Source organism: Argopecten irradians, chromosome 16, assembly GCF_041381155.1.
Source record: "Argopecten irradians isolate NY chromosome 16, Ai_NY, whole genome shotgun sequence".
In the NCBI taxonomy this organism is placed as follows: Eukaryota; Metazoa; Mollusca; class Bivalvia; order Pectinida; family Pectinidae; genus Argopecten; species Argopecten irradians.
The window spans coordinates 4,059,633-4,085,963 of NC_091149.1; the positions used below are offsets into that span (position 1 = coordinate 4,059,633).

The window sequence follows — 26,331 nt, forward strand, 5'->3', positions numbered from 1 at the left end:
GGTGATTCCATAAGCCTCCGTCCTCTTTGAAAGGCGAGCTAAACAAAATTAAATTCTAAATACCATTATGATAGAAAGATGTAACACTCACGTGCGTCAAGGAACGCTAACTCGTCGTCGATATCCTCAGGTCGGTCAGACAGTAAGAACAGACGCTGGTATTCCTCCAGAGGATGTGACGACACCTCGTCCAGTTCACTGTGATCCCGGAGTCCTACTCCAACAGTGAATATATAGGCACCGTCATCTTCTAATTTCTCAGCTGCTCGGAAAGCTCCATATCTATCAACGCTTTCATCTTGTCCGGTGATGAGAAGAACGAAGTTTCTAGCGAAGTCTCTGTCGCCATTTTCGGGTCTGAACATCCTCCGTCTTACATAATCTAAAGCAGCCACGGTGTTGGTCTCTCCTGGTTGGTACCGAACATCGTCCATGGCGGACACAACACCGTCCCTGGTCAAGTAATCGTCAAGCTGGTATTGGACGGCCTGGTCAGTACTGTACCTCAGGAGGCCGACACGGAATTTCTCGTTATCAATACTGAGTCGACCAGCGACCATTTTAGCGTAATTCCGGATCCATTCGAATGTCTCTGGTGTTACAGAAGAGTCCAGGACGATGACGAGATCGAAGGCTCTGGGTGGAGGCGTTGGTGCAGGAGTGGTGGTCGGTGCGTCAGTGACTAAAAAAAAGTTAATAATTGTTTCATTAAACCAGAATAATAAAAAAATAAGACGTAAAACGAACTAAGACGCAAATAGAAACCGAGCACGACCGGAAATTAGTATTAACGGGGCGATAAAGTGAAGTCAAATTATTACATAGGAAAAATATTTTTCAACCTTTATTAATTACAATCACAGAAAGTTACCTTTCAGAAAAGAATAATTTTTTAAAGATATAAGTACAATGCTGTACACACGATTACAGTAGATCTAGAGATATAACGCATTGCTCGACTCAACTGTCGTGGGTTTCGGTTCGGCATACAAGATGGTAGCTATACAACCAATTTGTAAGGACGGTGAGCGAACTATACTTCGTCTTGCATACACTGTCCAGAGAGGACATTTGCGAGCAGATAAGATCACATTGATACAAACTACTTTTGATTTTCATTATAATTGATTTATTACCCATATTAACGCAATTTCCAATCCACTCTGACATTTGATTCTTCCAGTAAAATTTGACTACGTTGTTCATGCCGCGATATTAACATTTTAAGCTTACACAACATCCAGACCTAGCGCTAGGAAATCTATGTAAGTTGCAGTATTTTATTATTTCACATGGTTTTTACCTCTAGGTGGAATGACGGTTGACGTGGTAGTTGGTCTTTCTTCCTGTTTGAAGCCTGAGACACACAGTTGGAGACAAACATAAACGTATGAACCGGACAAATGTAAAAACAAATACATGTAGAAACATGAACAATAACACAAGTCACAAACTGTGCATCAACGACAACACTGTGCTAAAACAATACAAGATAAATAATGTGCATTGGTGTATAACACAAGTGAACAGTGTTACAAGAAATACAATCAACAGTGAAAACATGGAAATAGCAACAGCGATAGCGTATCATGGAATAGTAATGAATATGTCGATAAATTTATTGAATACATAAGTTTTTACAAATATCTACACTAAACATGACTTTACCTGGACAGAGAGAAGCGAAGACCTGGTCACTCAGGGCATTCAGCTCGTCAAAGGTCTGAACGTTGAAACTGTTTTCCGATGTTGGTTTGTTGGCGATGCCGTCCAACTCAGTAGTATCCTGAAGACCAATACCAATGGCGTAGATGTGGATATCGTCATCCCTGGCTCGGTCTGCTTCCGGGATGGTTCTCCGGGAATTGATGTTAGATACACCGTCTGTTAAGATAATGCAGATATTAGGGACGCCATCACGATCTCCATCAGCGGGGTTGAACATGTTCCTCATCGTCTGTAAAGCGTCCGCCGTGTTCGTACTTCCGTAGATGTATGGAATTTCGTCGATAGCCTGGTTTATGTCAGCTTTCTTGGAGAATGTGTTCAGGTTAAACTGGATTTCTACCCCAGAACTATAGATCAAGGCTCCAACACGTACGTTACCGGAATCAATGTCGGCGTTTCTTAGGAAATCCTTACAGAAAGCCAGCATTTTATCGTAGTTATCTTGTCCTACACTGGTGGAGGCGTCGATGATGATGATCAGGTCAACCTTGGACAGGGCACAATCTGAAATGGAATGCAATATATTATGTTTTCTGGTTTTGATATATACGGTGGATAGAGGTTATTAATCGTGATTTATTGTTTGTACAACAGTTTAAAATCGTGACTTGCAAACAAATATTCATTTCGATAATTTTGGCCGCTTTAATTGTGATCCATTAAATATAATGTACAGTGGTAAATATGTTATAACGAGTAGGGAAACACATGCTTTGATAAACTTACCAGTCGCTGGAGGAAGCGTGATTGGGATTGGCGTGGTCGCTGGAATAGTAACAATTTTCAGTTAAAAAACCTCTAACAGGAAAAGAAAAAATAAAGCGAATAGACTGGGCTCGAACCTGGGACCTTATAGCGGCCAGGCCGGGGTTCCAACCCAAATATTGACGCGTTTTAGTACTTTTGTTTGCAATATTGTATTGTATTATTCCATTCTATTATATTCCTTCTGCCATGCAGCGTAACCAAGAATATAATTATCTACATGTTAATATTGTCTACATTAGTAATTAACTGTATAATGTTTTTATCATACTTTTAAATTATATTATATTTCTACTCATAAATTAGCTGACGAAATTATAAAACCACTCAGTTTGTTCAGGTTTCCGAATGTCCAGTCGTTTTGTAGAAACTACTGAACGTTTTGATAAAAATGAAACAGAGCATGTTATAACAGTATTGTCATTGATTCATATACATTGCAAGTTGCATCCTTATAACTCGAATCATCATCAGATGATATACTGCACACTTACTTGGTGGGTAGGGCCGTCCACGGAATCCCTCTGGAGGCTCCTCGGGTACTGAAAACATTGTATTATAGGTTATTTCTGTGTTTCTTACATGTACAAGTAGTTTTTGTTTTTTTCGCTTTCTCGGTCTCGTTCTTCGTAAGGCTTGGATAGAAGAGCTTAGGGCAAAGCACTGGCTGTTGGTGTATTGTTTTTGTTAAACATCATACCTTAACACGAGTGAATTAATCCTCATACGAAATTCCCTGTTCTATTGCGTTCTTACAATTAACATTGCTTTAAGATACTGCATAAAACCTTAAAAATTAATATACTACCAACACCTAGAGGAGATGCAAACAAAAATAGCAAAGGTATGTTGTGAAAAAGTTGTCGCAGCCAACTTATCGGAATATACTCCAATAAGGAAATATGATATACGTACGGGCATCAAGGAACGCTAACTCGTCGTCAATGTCCTCAGGTCGGTCAGACAGCAAGAACAGACGCTGGTATTCCTCCAGAGAATGTGAAGAGACCTCGTCCAATTCACTGTGGTCTCGGAGTCCCACTCCAACAGTGAATATATAGGCACCTTCATTTTCTAATTTCTCAGCTGCTCGGAAAGCTCCATATCTGTCAACGCTTTCGTCTTGTCCGGTGATGAGAAGGACGAAGTTTCTGGCGAAGTCTCTGTCACCATTTTCAGGTCTGAACATCCTCCGTCTTACGTAATCTAAAGCAGCCACGGTGTTTGTCTCTCCTGGCTGGTACCGGACATCGTCAATGGCGGACACAACACCGTCCCTGGTCAAGTAATCGTCCAGCTGGTATTGGACAGCCTGGTCAGTACTGTACCTAAGGAGGCCGACACGGAATTTCTCGTTGTCAATACTGAGTCGACCAGCGACCATTTTAGCGTAATTCCGGATCCATTCGAATTTCTGTGGAGTTACGGAAGAATCCAGGACGATGACGAGATCGAAGGCTCTAGGTGGAGGTGTTGGAGCGTCTGTAACTGTTACCGATAATTAGTAAGCATTGTATCAAAGAAGATTCATCACAATTGTGGTGACGAAACCAGTATATAAATCAACAAATCAAAACATGCAGAATATAAAGCGCAATGACGCTAGAAATCAAACTGTGATGTCATGATTTAGCTATAGATAAAATATATTGATAGCTAGATTTAGCTATAGATAAAATATATTGATAGCTAGATTTAGCTATAGATAAAAGATATTGGTTTCTGTTAATTCTGTAATATAAACATAAGAATTTCATTTATTTTTTTATTAACAACTTATATTGAAATCTCAAATCTTTGTATGTGGCTATTACCAGTCACGCAAACATAATTATACGAGTCTCGATATTGATAAAGGTCGCGTTGGATTGGCATGAATAAAAGGTGCATTCGATATGGATTTTGTTCATAATGTTACCTTTAATTTATCTGTACTAAACATGCATGATATTTTAATCACATCTGAGATGCGTGAAAATTGAGTGCATAAAAATGAACGGAGGAATATATTTATTCGTAATATGTCTGGCTTTCACACAAAATGTCCCACAATAAATTATTGATGTATTCACAAACGAAAGAATAAATTTAAAGCAATGAATATCAATAAAAATGCGTGTGATGTTGCATCTGTGTATATATGTAATGTGATCGATAAAACAAGAGGTTCAGAAAGCCTGTGTCGCTCACCTCGTTTATTAAGTGATTATCATCAAAACTCTTTACAAATTCAAACAGCACAATTGACCCTTTTGGCCCCACAATTGGTACAATTTTAATCATCACCCGATAAGGATGCTACCATTTCAATATGATTGTTATCGAATTCTTTGTTTCAGAGAAGAAGTCGTTTATATGGAAATAGCCAAACTGACACTTTTGGCCCCGCCCGTCAGGTCCCCGGGGATCAAGCCCAGCATTTGTAAAATTTGGATCCCTACCCCATAAGAATACTATATATGCAACATGAAAATTATCCAATGCTTAGTTTCAGATCAGAAGTCGTTTATATGAAAACAGCTAAAACGACGGACGCCGAACGCTGCGATATCGACTAAATTCACCATGGCCCTTCGGACCAGAATAACCAGATGAGCTAAGAAAATAGGCACATGCTAAAATGGTAAGAGGTCTGGGATCCAACAGTGTTACCTGTAGTAGTAGGTGCCGGAGTTGTAGTGGTAGTTGTGGTCGTAGGTGGCTCAGTGGTTCGCTTAACTGTCACACACAGACAAGTACAACAAACAGATACAGTACAGAATCGTGAAGAAAACATACAAATTACTGGTGCATAGAAGTAGAATGAGACAAGAATTCAACAAAGCACGTTTACATAGATTAAAAAGAATAGTTGAACATCAAACATCAAGAAAGAATAACAAATATCACTTGTGTGACATAGACATTTTTAGATAAGTGAAGAGAGATGAAAGTGATTTAAACGTATATATATTACAATAAAAATGATCACATTTAAATCAGAAGAAACACCATCGACAACAATCAGTAGTGATAATCAAATAAAACCATGGATATGTTCACAGCTATCATATTTACCTGGACAGAGAGAAGAGAAGACCTGGTCACTTAAAGCATTCAGCTCATCAAAGGTCTGAACGTTGAAGCTGTTTTCTGATGAAGGTTTGTTGGCGATACCGTCCAACTCGGTTGTATCCTGAAGACCGATACCAATGGCGTAGATGTGGATATCGTCATCCCTGGCACGGTCTGCTTCCGGGATGGTTCTCCGGGAATTGATGTTAGATACACCGTCTGTTAAAATGATACAGATGTTAGGGACGCCATCACGATCTCCGTCAGCGGGGTTGAACATGCTCCTCATCGTCTGTAAAGCGTCCGCCGTGTTCGTACTTCCGTAGATGTAGGGAATTTCGTCGATAGCCTGGTTTATAGCCGCTTTCGAGGAGAACGTGTTCAGGTTAAACTGGATTTCTACCCCAGAACTATAGATCAAGGCTCCCACACGTACGTTACCGGAATCAATGTCCGCGTTCCTTAGGAAATCCTTACAGAAAGCCAACATCTTATCGTAGTTATCTTGTCCTACACTGGTGGAGGCGTCGATGATGATGATCAGGTCCACCTTGGACAGTGCACAATCTGAAATGCAACGAAATGTGTTGTTTTCTGTTTTGGTATGTATGACGGATGGTGGTTAAGAAACCCTGTTCGATCTTTGTAAAGTAGTAACTCCTGATTTGAAAAAAAAGTTTAGGTATAAGTTTTTCTATCTGATGTCTAAACATTAGATATTGTATGGAGCAGTAAAGATGTTTTACGAGTAAGAAAAACAGGACGGACTCACCAGTAGCTGGAGGAAGTGTGATTGGAATTGGCGTGGTGGCTGGAATTATGAAAATTGTATAACTTTGCATGAAAGGTAACTTATAAATATAAGAAATCTTTTTTCGTGCAGTAAATACCACATTCCATTAAAGTAACTCAATCAATTTTAAATGTAAAACAGTGTTTATCATTATCTTGGACGATATAACTTATGTTAATACTTAAAGTATAAGTAGTTTACTACTGATGGCAACTGTCAATTGAAGGATACCAAGTAATAATAATGATAACAATAGACTTTATTTAAACTTGATAACATGTTGAGCTCAGTAGCTTGTCTTACACATGGTCAAGATAAAATATAAAGTATGTACAATGTAAAAAATAACTATAATCATTAATGAAAAATGTAGCACACATAAAGAGGATATAAAATACATCTACAGGTCCAATGAAGTTATCCCATCAAAAATCCTTTGCTGCTTTCTTAAAAGATAAAAGAGATGTGTTATTTCTTATGTGGTCTGGTAAAATGTTCCAAACATAAGCTCCTTTATATTTAAAAGATCGTTTAAATGCACTTGTACAGTGATTTGGTAGATAAAAAGTATTTGAATTTGAAAATATAGTATGTTTGCTGTGGATATTGGATATACGAATAAGATAATTCACATTTTGCGAAGCTAGATTGTTAGGAATTTTGTACATAAAAACAAATTTAGTGTATAAAATCCTTTTGCTAAAAGGCAGCCATTTAAGAATTTTAAACATTTCTGACTAAGGTGTAAAAAATAGTAATAAATATGTGTAAAAAGTAGCCCAGTATATTTTACAGATCAATACATTTAAAAATTCAGATAACCAATAATTATATTTACACTATACTGGATAAAAAATAAAATTGATTTAGATACATAAATACAGTATTAGTTCATACACTATTCTGCCAACCGGAAGTATTGTAATCGAAACGATACAGCTATGACGTCATAGATAACTAATTACAGAATGAGCAAATGGTCTTCAAAAACAATTAACATACATTAGGCGCAGAATATTCATCTTGGACTGTGAAGAGGAAATCTGAACATACGCATTTGAAAGCTTTGATTTCAACTGGCGATTTTTAAAAACTTTTTTTTTAAATCAAAGCTTTTGATAAGATGCAGTTCAAATACACAACTGTATCCGTATCATCAGAAGATATACCGCACACTTACTTGGTGGATAAGGCCGTCCACGGTATCCCTCTGGAGGCTCCTCGGGTACTGAAATTACAAAACATTTTATTATATTATGTATTTGCAACATAATTCACTAATTCAACCACATCCTTTTCACATATGAAATTACTTTAATTTTCCATAGCTTTTTAAGTTGCGCTTACAATATTTCGAGGAAAAGAACGGTCTGCTTTCGTATGCTGATTTTATATAACCATCAAAAAGCCAATATACGAGATAAAATGCTATATTTTCCGTCCTGACACGTTTTATATAAAAAACACCCTTGATGATAATTATTCCTTTAATGTCACTAAACCCGCGATAATCCGGACGTCGATAGTCTAGAAAACGCACAATCTGGACAAAAATGGCAAGAAATGGTTTTATTATTGACTAAATAGACTAAATTCGACAGTCTAAAACATTCGCATTCCGCAAAGTTTGTGATGAGGACGCAAATTACCGGATTGTCGACAGTCTATCGCACTAATAATATTATGTAACTTATTTTCATTGAGATTAATTAAGAATAAAATTTCTTTTTAAAGATAGGTCTACTGTACACTTAAAACAAATACAGTAACCATGATATCCGTCTAAAATTCATTAAGGATAAAAGAATATCAAATTGTTAAACTCACGTGCATCAATGAACGCTAACTCGTCGTCGATATCCTCGGGTCGGTCAGACAGCAAGAACAGACGCTGGTATTTCTTCAGAGGATGTGACGACACCTCGTCCAGTTCACTGTGGTCCCGGAGTCCCACTCCAACAGTGAATATATAGGCACCTTCATTTTCTAATTTCTCAGCTGCCCGGAAAGCTCCATATCTGTCAACACTTTCGTCTTGTCCGGTGATGAGAAGGACAAAGTTTCTAGCGAAGTCTCTATCACCATTTTCAGGTCGGAACATCCTCCGTCTTACGTAATCTAAAGCAGCCACGGTGTTTGTCTCTCCTGGCTGGTACCGGACGTCATCCATGGCGGACACAACACCGTCCCTGGTTAAGAAATCGTCCAGCTGGTATTGGACGGCCTGGTCAGTACTGTACCTGAGGAGGCCGACTCGGAATTTCTCGTTGTCAATACTGAGTCGACCAGCGACCATTTTAGCGTAATTCCGGATCCATTCGAATGTCTCTGGTGTTACAGAAGAGTCCAGGACGATGACTAGATCGAAGGCTCTGGGTGGAGGCGTTGGTGCAGGAGTGGTGGTCGGTGCGTCAGTGACTTAAATAAAACAATCGAAACAAAGACATTATTTGATGGACATGAGATTCAAACCTAAAGCGAAAATGAACGATGGCACTATTAAATGGTCGATTAAATGATCTACGTTCCTATTACCACAAAACAATATAGAACATCTCTTATAAATTTTAATAAGGGAAAGTTACTTTAAACCAATATCCGGCATGTAAAAAACATAAATACACTACTGTATGAACAATTACAGTAGACCTATGCATAACTTGCTTTACGCAGCTGGTGTGGGTTCGTATCCGGCATACGATCCGGTAGCTACACCAATTTGTAATGTCAGCAAGCAAATCATTCTTTCTCTTACACATACTGACCATAGAGGACATTTGCAGACAGGTCAGGTCACAGTGATACCAACCACTTTATCTTTCATTTTAATCGGTTTATTACACATATTAACGCTATTTTCAAAACACTCTGACAATAAATTGTCCAGCTAAAGTTTGAATACCTTATTTATACCGCAATACCAAAATTTTCAGCTTACACGACCTCCAGAGTAAAATGATTTTATTATTTCACATGTGTTTTACCTCTAGGTGGAATGGCGGTTGACTTGATAGTTGGTCTTTCTTCCTGTTTGAAGCCTGAGACACACAGTTGGAGACAAACATAAACGTGTGAACAGAGGACAAATAGAAACATATGAACGAAAACACAATTCACAAACTGTGCATAAAACGACAACAATGTGCTAAAACAATACAGAATAAATAATGAGCATGGATATATAGTACAAGTGAACAGTGTTACAAGAAGTACAATCAACAATGAAACATGGATAACACCTATAGCGTTTCATAGAATAGTAATGAAACGGACATGAAAATGTCGATAGAAGGCAAAGATACAAAGTACAAGTACAAGTAGAACACGTAATTTATCAGAAACCATTTAGAAACATCTACATTGAACATGACTTTACCTGGACAGAGAGAAGCAAAGACCTGGTCACTCAGGGCATTCAGCTCGTCAAAGGTCTGAACATTGAAGCTGTTTTCTGATGTTGGTTTGTTGGCGATGCCGTCCAATTCGGTGGTATCCTGAAGACCGATACCAATGGCGTAGATGTGGATATCGTCATCCCTGGCTCGGTCTGCTTCCGGGATGGTTCTCCGGGAATTAATGTTAGATACACCGTCTGTTAAGATGATACAGATGTTAGGGACGCCATCACGATCTCCGTCAGCGGGGTTGAACATGTTCCTCATCGTCTGTAAAGCGTCCGCCGTGTTCGTACTTCCGTAGATGTATGGAATTTCGTCGATAGCCTGGTTTATGTCAGCTTTCGAGGAGAACGTGTTCAGGTTAAACTGGATTTCTACCCCGGAACTATAGATCAAGGCACCCACACGTACGTTACCGGAATCAATGTCGGCGTTCCTTAGGAAATCCTTACAGAAAGCCAGCATTTTATCGTAGTTATCTTGTCCTACACTGGTGGAGGCGTCGATGATAATGATCAGGTCCACTTTGGACAGAGCACAATCTGAAATTAGAAGGATATGAACGATTGAACAATTTGTTCGTGTACTTGGGTCGACCAGTCAAAAAAGTGAGTTTGTTTCATTCAAAGAAAGGCTGAATATTTTAACATCGAAGTACAAAGTACTTTCGTTATCAAGCTTATTAGAAAGAAAAAGGGGGAGACCTTATCAAAAATGGTTGGCGATAGAATGGCGAATTTTCTGGCGCTTAAATTACATTAGTTTCATCACAATATCATTGTTATAACAAAAGGACAATGTTCCTAAACAGTAATTGTTAAGCTCGTATTACTTGTTTGATTACTCTCAAAATAGCGTTTAGTTTTCCGTGTTTAGCAGGTGAAAATCTAACAATAATTATGATGAAAACATCACATACCATTCCTAGATGGTGGAAGGGTGATGGGTATTGGAGTGGTAGCTGAAATTCAACAGACAATTATTACATATATGTGGATGAAATGCCGGACATACTTCGAGGACACTAGTTAATTACATAATCTGCCAGATATTCAGTGAATTTCCTCGTGTAATAATTTTGCATATGTTATATGACGTGGAGCGATTTTCCTTGGCTGTGTTGGACAGGAAATCAATTGTGACGTCATGATAGAAATAATGAAGTTCAGCAAGAAACAAAGACGTGACGTTGAAATTCGAAAACAGCAGGACAAAATGAACTTTTGCAGCAATTTTAGACGTTGGAATACTTAACAATGTAAGTTTCGTAGTTAAGAAGTTTAAATTGTTGGTAGACAAGGCTCGCAAAATATCAAAATAAAAAAATCTTAATAATGTGTCATAAAATATCATATGAAATAAACACTTATCTAATAAGAGCATGTACATGTATATTTACTTAGAATTATAAAAATACACAAATGGTAGGAAAGTCTTTTGTTAAACTTCTCCATGCAGCCTTTCTCTCGTGACAAGTCGATATTTTCAAAATTTCGATAATGACTACATTAAGTAGCTGAGCAATAATCAAGTAAATTAGATAAATGGTATACTAACTTGGCGGTGGGTAGGGGCGACCTCGGAATCCATCTGGTGGCAACTCCGGTACTGCAATAGAAAAAAATATATCGCATGTAAGTATGTCTCCACTATATTATTAAAAACGATATATCAATAGTTGGTCGGTTTACCAAATGTTCAAACACTAACATTCGAACAAGCATTTCTATTATGTAATGGTCGAATAATTATTAACCTGAACTCTGTCACCGCAATGGAAATTTAATGCGCTGATTTTTGTACACGTAACGTACTATTGAATGTGCAAAACAGGATATGAATCTCTCATTGTAATATGATTTAGAGCTACCTAAAAAAATACTACACCACATCTTAATATGGACGAATCATTTGGTAACCTCAAACTGAAAAGAACGCTGTTTTTAACAAAAACTCTGCCATGCGTATCATTTTAAAGATCATTCTGTGTCTAATATCATAGTTACACTTACATGTCTCCAGGAAAGCCAGATCGTCAGAGATATCATTTGGGCGGTCGGATAGCAGAAATAGTTTTTGGTAATAATCTAAAGGATGCGACGACACTTCGTCCAGTTCGCTGTGGTCTCGGAGTCCCACTCCAACAGTGAATAGATAATTCCCATCGTCTTCGTTTCTTTCTGCTGCCCGGAACGCCTCATACCTATCGGTGCTTTCGTCATTCCCAGTAATCAAAAGGATGAAGTTTCTAGCGAAGTCTCTGTCTCCGTTGTTCGGTGTAAACATGCGAGTCCTGACGTACTCCAGGGCCTCGTCAGTATTTGTTTCCCCACGCTGGTATTGAATGCGACGTAGAGACCTAAGTACTTCGTTCTTGGTAGAGAAATCGTTGAGCTGAAACTGAACGTTCTGGTTAGTGCTGTACCGAAGGGCTCCCACTCGGAACTTCTCGTTATCTATGCTCAATTGTTGTACTACTGTAGCAGCATATCTTTGAATCCATCGCCATTGTTCTCTTGTAACAGATGAGTCCAGAACGAGGATGAGATCGAACGCCCGTGGAGCAGGAGTGGGGGCTTCTGTAACTACACACAGAAATTCCGTAAATAAGTTTTGATGTATAATAAGAAACACGCCTAAAGGCGTTTCTTCAACTGAAAAAGCCGTAATTATTGTTTATGTGGTACACGTAAAAAAATTCTTAACATGGTAACAACATTTATTATTTAGGAAGGTTCATGAGTGATATAAAATACAATGCAGCTTATATAAAGCCACATCCAACATATATTCAACATATATTTCAGAATGCTTTTGTTTAACTGTATTTTAAAGAACTGAACATATCTTCAGACAATATTTATCACATACAGGGAAACAATATAAAAACTGCTATGAAAATACGAACTACAATCCCATTGGTAGTCAAAGATTTCTTTAAACCTGCTGTGGTGAATAAAACAAAATATTGAAACACACACGATATTTTGCTACGAGAAACACATTTTGCTACGAGAAACACAGACTCGTGAAACAAAACAAAGCAACGCACAGCAATATAAACCCAGACTTTTCAACAAAATTAATCATGAATGTAAATTCAGACAAAACAGATTCCTTAAATCATACCGAAACATACATGTAAATATCTACAAGCACAAAGCATGCGGGATTGAACAAAAAAAAAAGTTTGAAAATGATGACATCATGACCTATCAATGGTAAATGGTAATCTTAAGAGAAATTAGGCCAGTTAAATGTTTGCCTTATCGGTTTAAATTTCCTTAAGAAAATGAAGATTGTCATCTAAGAGGAACACGTTTAAGTTCCCGAAGAATTGAATCTTTGCAAAAATGCGACTTACGCTCTCAAACACATCTTAGAACAATTTACAAAATTCAGTCAATTGGACAAGCTTATTCTTAAATGATTACATAAACAATGAGGTGACAAAAACTAAAATTTTGCAAAATAAATAAATTCTTTCGTATTTTTTCATAGTATAAAAAGTTAGGATTTGAGATGTAAACTAAACTAGAATTTTGCAAAAATGCATCAATATGACCTACCTTTTGTAAAACTGTCAGATGACAATAGAAAATAACCTGACTTGAACATCTTATTCCGAACATAAAATTTACAAAATAAGGTCAGCGTAAATTACGTCATCGCGATTGTTTTCTAAAAATAATCCACAGAACAATGACACTGATATTCACGATAGACAATGCAATGAACATGTACATGATGAATTCGAGTTTTGCAAAATAACGACTGCTTGACCTTCTTAATAAAGACATTACTAGGGTAACAGTATGTCATTAAAATCAAGCAACAAATTCATTTAGAAAAGTCAATGATTCAACTTAAATAAATAAGTGATAAAAGTTCTTTTATTTCTCGTAAAAAATATATCATTGTCATATGTTTTCAGACGCTTAAATTAGAAAGTCTTCTGCCCGGCAGCCATGCCGACTATGAGTACTTTCAGTACTTTGATACATAACTCGATAATATCAATTACACAAATTGCGCTGTCCCAGTTATTCCTACCATAGAGTACTTTCAGTACTTTGATACATGCTGTCTTTACGAGCACTTTCACTACTTTGATTTATAGTCGGGCATGACCGTAAATTAAGTTATTCACTTTTCGCAGTAACAGACATCGCAACGAGATTCCAACTTATTACCCAGAGGTGGAGGGCTTATGGTATGTCTGGATATCTTTCCGATGCGGCAATCACAAGTGTGTAGTGAAAACAAATAGTATTTGCACTCGGAATACAACATTTGTTTGAAGTAGTTGACAATTATGACCAGTTACTTAAATATAAAGTATATTTTAATAACAAAAATTAATTAAGACGCTTTCCGGAACATTTGAAAACAACATGAAGTTACAATTACGTACCTGGACATAATGAAGAAAATACTTTGTCGCTGAGCACGGAGAGTTCGTCAAAGGTCTGAACATTGAAGCTGTTTTCTGATGAAGGTTCGTTGGCGATGCCGTCCAACTCGGTGGTATCCTGAAGACCAATACCAATGGCGTAGATGTGGATATCGTCATCCCTGGCTCGGTCTGCTTCCGGGATGGTTCTCCGGGAATTGATGTTAGATACACCGTCTGTTAAGATGATACAGATGTTAGGGACGCCATCACGATCTCCGTCAGCGGGGTTGAACATGTTCCTCATCGTCTGTAAAGCGTCCGCCGTGTTCGTACTTCCGTAGATGTAGGGAATTTCGTCGATAGCTTGGTTTATGTCAACTTTCTTGGAGAATGTGTTCAAGTTAAACTGTATTTCTACCCCAGAACTGTAGATCAAGGCACCCACACGTACGTTACCGGAATCAATGTCGGCGTTCTGTAGGAAATCCTTACAGAAAGCCAGCATTTTATCGAAGTTAGCTTGTCCAACACTGGTGGAGGCGTCGATGATGATGATCAGGTCCACCTTGGATAGGGCACAACCTATAACCAGATAATGATACATGTATCATGATAAAAATTATATTTTAATGTTACTAGTGCAGTAATAGCGCAAGGCGTGCCGTAGATGAAATGAGAGCGACGTAAAGCACCATAACTCTTGTTAATATGAAGATAAAAGTAAAACTTGGTAGCCCTTCATCTCAGTATGCCACGATCACCAAGGTTATGTCCTAAGGTTTTTTCTTTGTTGACAATAACACTTTTAAGATTTAAACTTATTTGACCTCTGTGAATAAAGACCAATGTCATTAATTTGAGAGAAAAAACCTTTGCAATTCGTTTTCCGCACCGGATTAAGAAGCACACATCTTAGACTTAGATTTAGACTAAGTCAATCAGAAATGACGTAACTTTATGTAATGCCATTTTTGATTGGCTTAGTCTTAACTTAAGACAGTTTTGGACTAAAAATTGTGTCATGATCCTGAGGCTGTACTGGTTTTAAACTGGTGAGGCAGTTGCCAAGTTCTGATTGCTAGTCGGTGTTTTTTTCTTGGAACTCGGCTTTTCTCCAAAAACTCCTTAAATGACCCTGGCTGCTACCTTATAGCTACAATCAATGTACATGGTATTGGTAGCACCAGACAGTGGAATATTTTGTCACTTTAAGCTAGCTAAAACGAACAAAATAATATATCTAGTTACGGATATAGAGTATATATATAATCACAGTGTTGTCAAATACTGCCAGTATTCCTGAAAGGTACATTTGGATTGATTTTCCTCTCAAACCAAGGAAGAGGGACTAGGGGGCGGGGGTAACTTGAAAAAAATAGGAAGTTCTAAATAAATAAGTTATAACTCATTTAACTCACAAGGACTTTCTTAAGTTAAGTGGACTTGGAACTTTATTGTGTTATTTTGAGTTTGGTTCTATGACATACAGTGAAAAAAGTAAGACATTATCAATATATTGACCTTCTGTCATCGCTGAAATTATCAGTATGTTAAACTTTGTTTCTATAAAATCATACATATTCAATGACATCATAAAAAGTAGCTGAAATTCTAACTAGTAAACATAATTTAATTTTAAAAAAATCAATACCAGTAGTAATGTAAAAATCATTATTAATCATGACTTCTGATGAGGTCCATATGGTGTTATATCGCCCTAGCAGAATTAAAAAATGACCATGGATATTACCTGAGGTCATTATTGTAAGTTCTATTTCAACCAAAGCATCTCTCCTTAATGATTTTTTCCGCACAGTTCACTCCTATTTCAGTCGATAGGTCACGCCACGGATTTATTAAGTTCCGAATTTTCATCACAATCAATGCGTCATTTCTTTATTACTCAAATCGCAGACTTTAAAAAGCAGGTTGTAAGTGACAGCTAAAATTTGTCGTGCACATATATAAACGAGTTGTCGCCCCTTACGTCACCCATTTCATATCTTTATTAAATGCTTCATTATTTCCATTTTCGAAACAATTCTGAAAGCACACCACAAAAGACATGAATGACATGTACACATTACATGTTTAACCATATAAAAAGTTATTGAAGGTGAATGATGATTACCTGATGCTGACGGTAATGTTACTGGAATTGGCGTGGCTGGAACGAAATATGTCATCAATTAATCACATCAAACACACTTAAACTAATTAAAAATCTTTATATCATTAATCAATACAATATCTCTTAGATTCAGAAGACAATTTACCATAAAATACTTCGCTCATTTGATATCAGTGTTGACCGAACAGATGTTTACAATTTATTTCTTAAAAAATTGTAGGGATATACTTCAATATGAAATATCAAAACTAATAATTCTTATCCAAAGTAGACAAAAAAAGAAGCCGAATGCAAATTTTGTACGAAGTTGATTAAAGTATTAATACCCGAAGTGGGCAAAGGTTAGAGTAGGATGACCACAATATTTACAGGACATTAAAACAGGTGTCGACAGTTACATATTACATGTTAACAAATATATATTACATGTGTCAACAGTTACATATTACATGTGTCAACAGTTACATATTACACGTGTCAACGAGTACATATCACATGTGTAAACAAGTACATATTACATGTGTCAACAAGTACATAATACATGTGTCAACAAGTACATATTACATGTGTCAACAGTTACATATTACACGTGTCAACGAGTACATATCACATGTGTAAACAAGTACATGGCGTGCGTTAATAAACACTTACGTGGCTGCGTTCTGGACAACAAGACACAGGAATAAACAGGAATAAACTCACGGACAATGATGGAAACTCTTCCGAAGGATACAAAACATGGATAATGTATTTAATGGCATCCTGCTAAAATGTTAAAACATGTGAAGTTAATCTGGCGTTTCTGTTAGTATACGGTGACAATTATTAGATGTGTGGACGACCAAGTTATTGTATAATTCCTACCTTAATAGGCTGTATTAATGGACGCTGGGTCATTGTCATCATCGATATTCCAGGGGTTGCTATCACTTACATTATATCCACTCCTTGACTATCTCATAGTAGAATTGGAGGCAAATGAAAACACGGTTAATTTGATCCTTTGAGTTACGTTAAAGAAATTGCAAAATTATACAATGTAATCTTCAATAATGGAAGCATCTGTAGACCAGTAATTGGTTTGCCTGAACTATCTCCATTTTATATGAGATAGTCAAGGGTGGGTATAACGTTAGTGACAATAACCCCTGGAATATCAAGAATAGGTCATTGTAAATAAAAGAGCTAAGTGCTGTATAAGAACAACCATATTCTGATTGTAAAATAAATTTTGAACTTTGACCTATGCTATCCTTGCGTGGGTATGACGTGATCATGATAACGTCAGAGAAATCTAACGACACCATCTTAACCAAAACTAGTGATTTGTCCTAAACGAATCATTAATTGCTTAAATTGTCGGGACCGAAATTCGACTCATATAACAGTTAATGATTATGCTTATCAAAACACATACATGCTCGTGTATAGTTAGTGTTTTGTTAGAATAATTATAGAAATTTTAATTTTATTTTTCATTGAAATTTAAGCAAAAACTGACAAAAGTTTTGATGGCGACATCTTTTGTCAAGATATGATTTCTAAGAAACGTTTGCACTAAGGAAAATACTATTAAACCTTGTTTACATATGCCTGTCCACAATCATCTTTAACTGACAACATTTCTGTTGGTGAACAGCTGATATGATCGTGGTAGAAACAGGGCAACACGAACCCTTGTTGTATATCGTAGTTTTTTCTCACTCGTTAGTCAGTTTTTGAAGTTACATTATTAAGACACGGCTATATCAAATATCATTTGAGTCTTCTTTGAACACACAAAAATAGTCATAATAAAATGGAATAAACCAAAACAATAAATAAATAAGGTGAAAGAAAAACAATAACCAACTATCACCCAACTATCACTCAATGTCTTTCAACAATATCAACATCAACAGGATAATGCCACTGGTAGAGTGCTACACTGGTTTATAGTGCGACTGTAAAGGCCATTATGGTGAAGGTCTATTAGTAGGAGAGTGGTGTGCGCTTGATTTCAGTGTACAGGTGCTGGTTGAAGTTATATTGTCTTGTTAAAACATAAAACATGTCGACAGGTATTAGGTATTATTACATAAACACGGAGATGATATCATACCTTCAACCTCGTCGACTGAAAACAAAATAGGACATTTAATTATTGATAGGTAAATAAATAATTAATATAGGTATAATGTAACAACATATTTTAATATCAAAAAGTTGAAAAATGGTCGATTTAGCAAAATAAAAAAGATGACATTTTCAATTTCGTCGATTTCATATAGTTTTCTCGCGTGACTTACAGCCAGTGCTGTAGCCATATTCAAATGCTGTACCTGGACAAAAAGAGGAGAAAATTTGTTCATGCAGATTGGTTAATTCGGCGAACGATTGCACATTGAAGGTGTTTTGTGAGGCGGGTGCTGTTGCCATGGCATCCACCTCTGTCGTGTCCTGGAGACCAATACCAATGGTATAGATATGGATACCATTATTCTTCGCTCTAGCTGCCTCCGGAATTGTGCGGGCCGAGTTGATATTAGACACACCGTCTGTAATTACTATAGCCACGTTATCAGCGCCCTCTCTGTCACCGTTGGCTATTGTAAACATCTCACTCTACATTGTTTTTAAACCGTCCGCTGTGTTTGTACTGCCATATCTATATTTTATATCGTCTATGGCCGCCAACATTGCGGCTTTAGTTCGATGTGCATTCAACTGAAACTGGATGCTAACAGCGGAACTATATACTAGTACACCTACTCGGACGCGATCGGAGTCGATATCAGCCTTACTAACTAGGTCCTTCACGAAATTCTTCATCAGCTCAAAATTATCATTTCCAACACTTGTCGAGGAATCAAGAACGACAACTAGGTCAATTCGGCCCGATTTACACACTTCTGGAAATAAACATGCAGCAAGACTTCTCACACTGATATCGCAAAAGTTCACATGAAAGACTGTACAATGGTTTACAAATTCATCTCATATTTAGTTATTTCATTTTATCATGATTTGAAAAAATATATATTCTAATTAATGAACCTGTCCATAACATGTCTGTTTTAATTGATTTTTAATTGGTTTTAGGAAAAGAACATCAGCTACCTTGTTTAGTGCTCGGAGCGGTGGGATCGGCTGCAATAGAGAAACCAATTAGTATGTTAAACATGCAAATGACAAAACAGTACTTTCTCGCACACTCTCTCGTACTCGCGTAAATGGTAAATGATATAAATTTTAGTGTATTATGATTACATCAACATAATATGACTCCACATGGAGTTTTGAAAGTACAAATTTTGTTTATTGAAAAAAAACCAACAACAAACAAACAAAGGAAGAAAACAATTCGAATGAAGTGAGAGTCTTAGTTTATATGAATGTAAATATTGTCATACATTATAAGTATTTTCTATAAATGCTTTAAAGCATTTATATTAATATATCCACTAATGTATACAAAGGTACAATAAATACTATTTATTCTAAGACAAAGCCTGAGTATATTACAAGGTATAAACGTAAGCTGTGTCAGTACTTACATTGTCATCAGTATGGATTGGACGGTTCTGGGTACGTCTTTACAAAGACAATAACACATGTAATCAATTGTAATGGAGTATATACTTCTAGCGTATAAGATAAAATGATACACGCTTTACATTGCGCGGCGTCATTGTTAAAGCCAGCAGCGATTCAATTTATTTAACAGAAAATTTAACTCAGAATCAGATGGAACATTTTATTCAAATCGCTGAAAAGGAATTTTGATATAATTTGGAATTACGTGTAATTTATATGTCGTAGCAATCGTTGCTTACAAATAATATCATTGGTGTACCTGAAAAATAGTTCAATGCTGAAATAGAATCGCTGAAACAGAAATATTAGATCGATGTGCCGTAATACCCATGTGGTATACCATTTAGAAAATGATTTCTTACACTGAAAAGTAAGATATTTTATAAACAAACTACAGACAAAAGCATATCAGTTTCCTGCATCACCAATTAAAATATGTAGGTACACGTAGACCCATTTCCATTTGCTATTGATAATACATATTCCAAAACCAGAGCTATGTTTGTAGATATGATGAGATTAGGTACCAAACCATAGCCCGAAAGAGAATATCCCAAAACCAAAACAACAGACATTAAACAAATCATTCCAGGCAGAACCCGACACCATTGAGTATACATTTGTTCTGTATACCAATCATTCCAGGCGGAACCCGACACCATTGAGTATACATTTGTTATGTATACGTTACCAGGGCAGGACGCTTCATACACTTCCACCTGTATATCAGGCAGTTCGGCGAATCTCTCTAACAAAAATATGTGCTCAGAGGACGGCCTACTTGAAATGCCCTCTATTTCTCTTGTGTCGGCCAGGTCTATACCAATTGTGTATATAGTGATCCCGGCATTTCTTGCGTCTTCCGCTTCCGCCTGCGTGCGACTAGGGTTGATATTAGACAAACCGTCCGTTATTAAGATGGCTATGTTCTCAACGTCCGGTCGGTCCCCGTTAGATTCTGTAAACATGGCGAGGTGCATGGCCTGCAGTGCACCTGCCGTATTTCTGTTTCCTCTACTATAGGGGATATTGTCTATAGCTTCGTACAATATTTCACGACGTGTGAATGTGTCTAGGAAAAAGACTATCGTGACGTCAGAGCCAAACGTCACTGCACCAACGCGGACTTGGCCGGCATCGAAATCGTAATTATACAAGAAATCCTTCATGAAGTTCAACATTCTTTTGAACCCATAGCGACCAACACTGGACGAGGATTCCAAGAGAAAAACGATGTCCTGTTTCCCCTTACCACAACCTTTAAGAACAATGATGGGGAGTAAGTGAAAGAGCTTAACAAAGTTTAAATGAACTACATGTATCACCCAATACTATAATGTTATATTAATGTCAATCCTTTCTCATATAGTATATATATAATATCCACATTAACAATGTGAGACATTTAGTATTCTATCTTATTTGTCTTAAACACTTTGCTGAGGGTTGACGCTCACAAAGAAGAATCCATGAGAATACAAAATGAGAAATGTTGGAAATATAAATCTGTCCCTTACCACGTAGTCCTGTTGGAGCGGGACGAATAGTTGTTGCTGTAATATGAAATGAACCTTAACATGAGAAAATTAATCTTAACGTGAGAAAATGAATCTTAATATGAGAAATTAATCTTAACACGAGAAAATAAATCTTAACATAAAAAATATAAAAAAAAATAAAATAATAATAAAAAATAATAATCTTAAAATGAAAATATGAATATTAGCATGAAAAAAAATAATCTTAACATAAATGCATGTATCTTGATCTGAACTGATGAATCACAAAATATCTGGGCAAGAAAGCCATTAATCTGAATAAAAGAATGAATCTTAAAACTGGAATAATGATCATAAAAATGATTTTTTTTATCTATAAAGAAACGCGTCTTCTTTAACAATTACAAATCATTAACAATGGATTTGAATCTAAATATGATCACGTGGATGTTTAAAACGATGACATCTGAAAATGATAATGACATTTGGTTATTATTCACCTTCAATAACGAGTAAAATTAAAATTGATCTGTATCAGTGACGTCTCATGAAGAATATTTATGAAGATCTAACCATGATATGCGATATGAAACTGCATATTTTACAGCAGAGGCAAAATGGATAACATCCCATCACCCAAACATAGTTGTTAATGGGTTTAACGAGAAACAGACATTTCCGATTTTCAGGTAGACAAACTAAGTACGCGGACACGAACGCAGACTACTGCTAAATTAGGGGTCGTCTCAGAGGTGTAAAGAGCTAAATTGTTATTGGTTTACAACGCATATATAACAACTAATGTTTGAGACAACCCCTGTCTCACAAGACATCTGCGTTCGAGTTGCCATAACAAGTCTGTGTGTAACAAATCGGCAATGACCATTAATAGTAGTAGATATTACTCTAATGATGTAGTACTCCGCTGTAGACTTTGGTACAGCAAGCCAAACCAATATACATTGTAACGTTACGGTTCTGAAAGCTTTCAAAATGTATTTCGCATATGTTGATATATGTCAAAGCTATACATATATTGTCCCGATTCAAACGACGCAATACTTTTTTTTATATATAAACATATAATAATGATATTTACAGTCACTCGAAATACGGATAAGATTTCCCAGTTGTTATTTCACGCATTCACCGGTTAGTCTATTTCTGACCAACCGTGTACAATCGTCATTATGTCACGTGATAAAGTGACGTAATGATCGAGAAGTATACTTCATCTGAAAAAATAAACATAAATTGCATATATTATATACAAGTGAAAATTGTGTCGTTACTTACATAAACGATTTTCTTGTCAGATAAAAAAACATTTTAAATACCGTGATATGTAAAAACGTGCTGCAAAACCAAAGTGAGGTTAGAAACATTGGATTAACAGCAGATATTCATTGTTTAATATATTAGAGTCAGAATATGACATGTGCATCATACGGTTGTGAAAATTGTGTCGTTACTTAGATAAATGATTTTCTTGTCAGATAAAAAAACATTTTAAATACCGTGATATGTAAAAACGTGCTGCAAAACCAAAGTGAGGTTAGAAACATTGGATTAACAGCAGATATTCATTGTTTAATATATTAGAGTCAGAATATGACATGTGCATCATACGGTTGTCAGAGAAATCGTTATATTTTGTTACGGGGTAAACGTGAATTCAAACAGAAAAGTATACAAATATACAACAAGAAAACTATAGCCCACCTGATAGAGGTGATAACGAGGCTACAATAGGACCACATATAATTGGCAACGGTTAGTTAACCAATAAAACAGATATAATGTATTCAGTTCCACAACCACCATATCTCCTATGACGAAAACACATACGAACCTGAATACAGATTGTCAGATCGATCTACAACCCACGTTAGTTCTAACACAAAAACAAGTGTCTGAATAATGTCAGATTTAGGATTTAGCTACAACCAACGTTAGTTCTAAAAAACAAGTGTCTGAATACTGTCAGATTAAGTTACAAACAACGTTAGTTCTAAAAAGATATTGTTTGAATACTGTCAGATTTAGCTACAACCAACGTTAGTTCCAACACAAAATAGGTGTCTGAATAATGTCAGATTTATCTACAACCAACGTTAGTTCTAACACAAAATAGGTGTCTGAATAATGTCAGATTTAACTACTATCAACGTTAGTTCCAACACCAAATAGGTGTCTGAATAATGTCAGATTTAACTACTATCAACGTTAGTTCCAACACCAAATAGGTGTCTGAATAATGTCAGATTTAACTTCAACCAACGTTAGTTCCAACACCAAACAGGTGTCTGAATAATGTCAGATTTAGAATTTAGCTACAACCCACATTAGTTCTAAAAAAAAACGTGTCTGAATACTGTCAGATTAAGTTACAAACAACGTTAGTTCTAAAATAATAGTGTTTGAATACTGTCAGATTTAGCTACAACCAACGTTAGTTCCAACACAAAACAAGTGTTTGAATACTGTCAGATTTATCTACAACCAACGTTAATTCTAACACAAAATAGGTGTCTGAATAATGTCAGATTTAACTACTATCAACGTTAGTTCCAACACAAAATAGGTGTCTGAATAATGTCAGATTTATCTACAACCAACGTTAGTTCCAACACAAAATAGGTGTCTGAATAATGTCAGATTTATCTACAAACAAAGTTAGTTCCAACACCAAATAGGTGTCTGAATAATGTCAGATTTAACTTCAACCAACGTTAGTTCCAACACCAAATAGGTGTCTGAATAATGTCAGATTTAACTACTATCAACGTTAGTTCCAACACCAAACAGGTGTCTGAATAATGTCAGATTTATCTACAACCAACGTTAGTTCCAACACCAAATAGGTGTCTGAATAATGTCAGATTTAACTTCAACCAACGTTAGTTCCAACACCAAATAGGTGTCTGAATAATGTCAGATTTAACTACTATCAACGTTAGTTCCAACACCAAACAGGTGTCTGAATAATGTCAGATTTAACTACTATCAACGTTAGTTCCAACACCAAACAGGTGTCTGAATACTGTCAGATTTAGGATTTAGCTACTATAAAATACAGATTAGGGTGACATACCACCAAATAGGGACGCTGAAGTCTGACCAGGGCAAGACGATTCAAATACCATGTCCTGGAAACCATCAAGGACAGAGAACTCATCCGCCAGAAACAAGTAGTCCCGGGCTGGTTGTGATGTGATATGCTGGAGTGGGGTTGTGTCTGTTAGCCCTACCCCTATCACATATATCGTGACCCCGTCTGATCGTAACAGTTCGGCGTCTAGAATCATGTCCTGAGAGGTCGATAATCTGTCCGTCAGTACAATAAGTGAATTTTCAGCATCTGGCCTATCACCGTTATCAAACGTAAACATCTCTGTCCTCGCCAGCCCGAGACCCCCGGTCGGGAAGGATCTGCCATCCATATAATCAACGTTTTGTATAAGGGAGATAAGAGAGTACAGTTCGGAAATTGTTTTATAAGAATTTAGATAAAACTCCACTCTTCCAACACTGTGAACAACAGCCAATCGTACCGCGCCGATGTCAACACTTTCGTGTAATAGAAAGGTCTCAAGAAAATGAATCATCTCATAAAAATACTCAAACCAAACCCTCGTAGACATATCCAGAAGAAAGACGATGTCTTGCAACTTGCCACTACACTCTTTAAAAGAAAAGAAAAAGAAAAGAAAAAAAGTGTTTATTAAAAACCTACTTTAAAAGTAAACAAACAATGCCCATCACTAAGTTTGACTAATTTCAAAACAAAACTGTAAGTAATCTGATATATTTCGGATTTGTATTTCTAAACTCTAAGATTATCTCGAACGGTAGACAGCAGGTACTGATATGCTAGTAACAGAATCCTTCAGGACCAATGACAAGACATATCCAAGCCATAACCTGAAGTATCGACCAACAGTTTCCCACCGATTCTCCCGGAAATCTAATCATGGAGAGTTCACATAGACAGTGCAATGCGTTAAGCCATCTTATATATATTCAAAATGCAGCTTGTTTCAATGCTGAATATTCAGTATTTTCAGTATTTTCATATTACAGAGTAACTACCCTTACGACTAGATGCTGATTGTTACATCATATTTGTTATGAGTATAACGTCATATTATTCAAAGAAACTTTGCTCGTAAAGAAATGACGTCATAATCATCACCTACACACAAGGGATGAAAATCTGAAATATGCAAAAACGGAATAATTCATTGTAATGGTATACGAAAAATAGCCAAACAAGGCAGGTTACGTAATATTAGTATCATGGTGATAAAAGTAACAGATACGTTTCCAAAAAACTGTCATTAATGTTCTGGCTTTGAGAACATTTTGAAAAGCGGATGATTTAGTATTGGGATATTTAAGGTCTTAAGATTTCCAGCGACTAAACCAAAGTATCACATTCACTCCTTGATATTGAAAAGAGTGTTACTGTTATATTTATACCTGACCAATAATGCAGGTATTCGTTATAATATTTGTAATACATATTCATCAGTACCTTGAAGGCATCAAAATGCATGCACCACATCAATAAAGTTATGTTATCGACATTGCAACTGACAACTGAACGGTATTTAGGATACAAATTTCGCTCAGTGCAAGAAAAATGTCAATGTGATATACATATCAGACCGCTTTATCGTTGTAGTTAGATGGTTAGATTTTGTTAATAATAAATGTTGCTGGTAATGTCTTAGTAAATGTTGCTAACAAAAAGATTTTATTTATCACAGCGAGTTTAGTGTTCATAGCGATTTTGGTGTTCATATGTTCAAAGAAAGAAAAACGTTATCAGCAATGTTTTGAGTCTTAGTAGGCGGAATGCTCGTGTAGGTATACTACCAACAAATAGTGTCGTGGGCACTTCCGGTTCCGGTAAGGACGTCAGTTTTATTTCCTGGCAAACCGAGATAAATATTTCACCATGAATATTGTCTAATTCTGTAAAATCG

The 26,331-nt window shown here is 36.4% G+C and overlaps 2 protein-coding genes across 42 annotated transcripts in view; both read right to left on the minus strand.

Annotated features, from left to right (window-relative positions):
• The window catches only part of LOC138310974 (uncharacterized), a 229,877-nt gene that overhangs the window by 82,468 nt on the left and 121,078 nt on the right, over positions 1-26,331 (minus strand). For 35 of the 41 annotated variants that reach the window (XM_069252370.1, XM_069252360.1, XM_069252369.1 and 32 more), the window contains 19 exons: positions 18,367-18,381; positions 16,266-16,301; positions 14,153-14,716; positions 11,751-12,323; positions 11,296-11,346; positions 10,658-10,699; positions 9,717-10,280; positions 9,325-9,378; positions 8,168-8,758; positions 7,521-7,568; positions 6,320-6,358; positions 5,551-6,114; positions 5,146-5,211; positions 3,409-3,981; positions 2,988-3,035; positions 2,455-2,493; positions 1,669-2,232; positions 1,304-1,357; positions 92-682 (listed from right to left, as the gene is read on the minus strand). In XM_069252370.1, the coding sequence (XP_069108471.1) occupies positions 92-682; positions 1,304-1,357; positions 1,669-2,232; positions 2,455-2,493; positions 2,988-3,035; positions 3,409-3,981; positions 5,146-5,211; positions 5,551-6,114; positions 6,320-6,358; positions 7,521-7,568; positions 8,168-8,758; positions 9,325-9,378; positions 9,717-10,280; positions 10,658-10,699; positions 11,296-11,346; positions 11,751-12,323; positions 14,153-14,716; positions 16,266-16,301; positions 18,367-18,381 (5,076 nt within the window). Of the gene's footprint in view, positions 1-91; positions 683-1,303; positions 1,358-1,668; positions 2,233-2,454; positions 2,494-2,987; positions 3,036-3,408; positions 3,982-5,145; positions 5,212-5,550; positions 6,115-6,319; positions 6,359-7,520; positions 7,569-8,167; positions 8,759-9,324; positions 9,379-9,716; positions 10,281-10,657; positions 10,700-11,295; positions 11,347-11,750; positions 12,324-14,152; positions 14,717-16,265; positions 16,302-16,916; positions 16,935-18,366; positions 18,382-26,331 lie in introns of those variants that run through there. The other 6 variants (XM_069252390.1, XM_069252357.1, XM_069252389.1 and 3 more) reach the window with 5 other exon arrangements.
• Positions 18,487-20,271, minus strand: LOC138310983 (collagen alpha-1(XII) chain-like). The gene is given in 2 exon segments (XM_069252396.1): positions 18,487-19,156; positions 19,365-20,271. Coding segments are annotated over 2 exon segments (693 nt in total). The 5' UTR covers positions 19,429-20,271; the 3' UTR covers positions 18,487-18,527.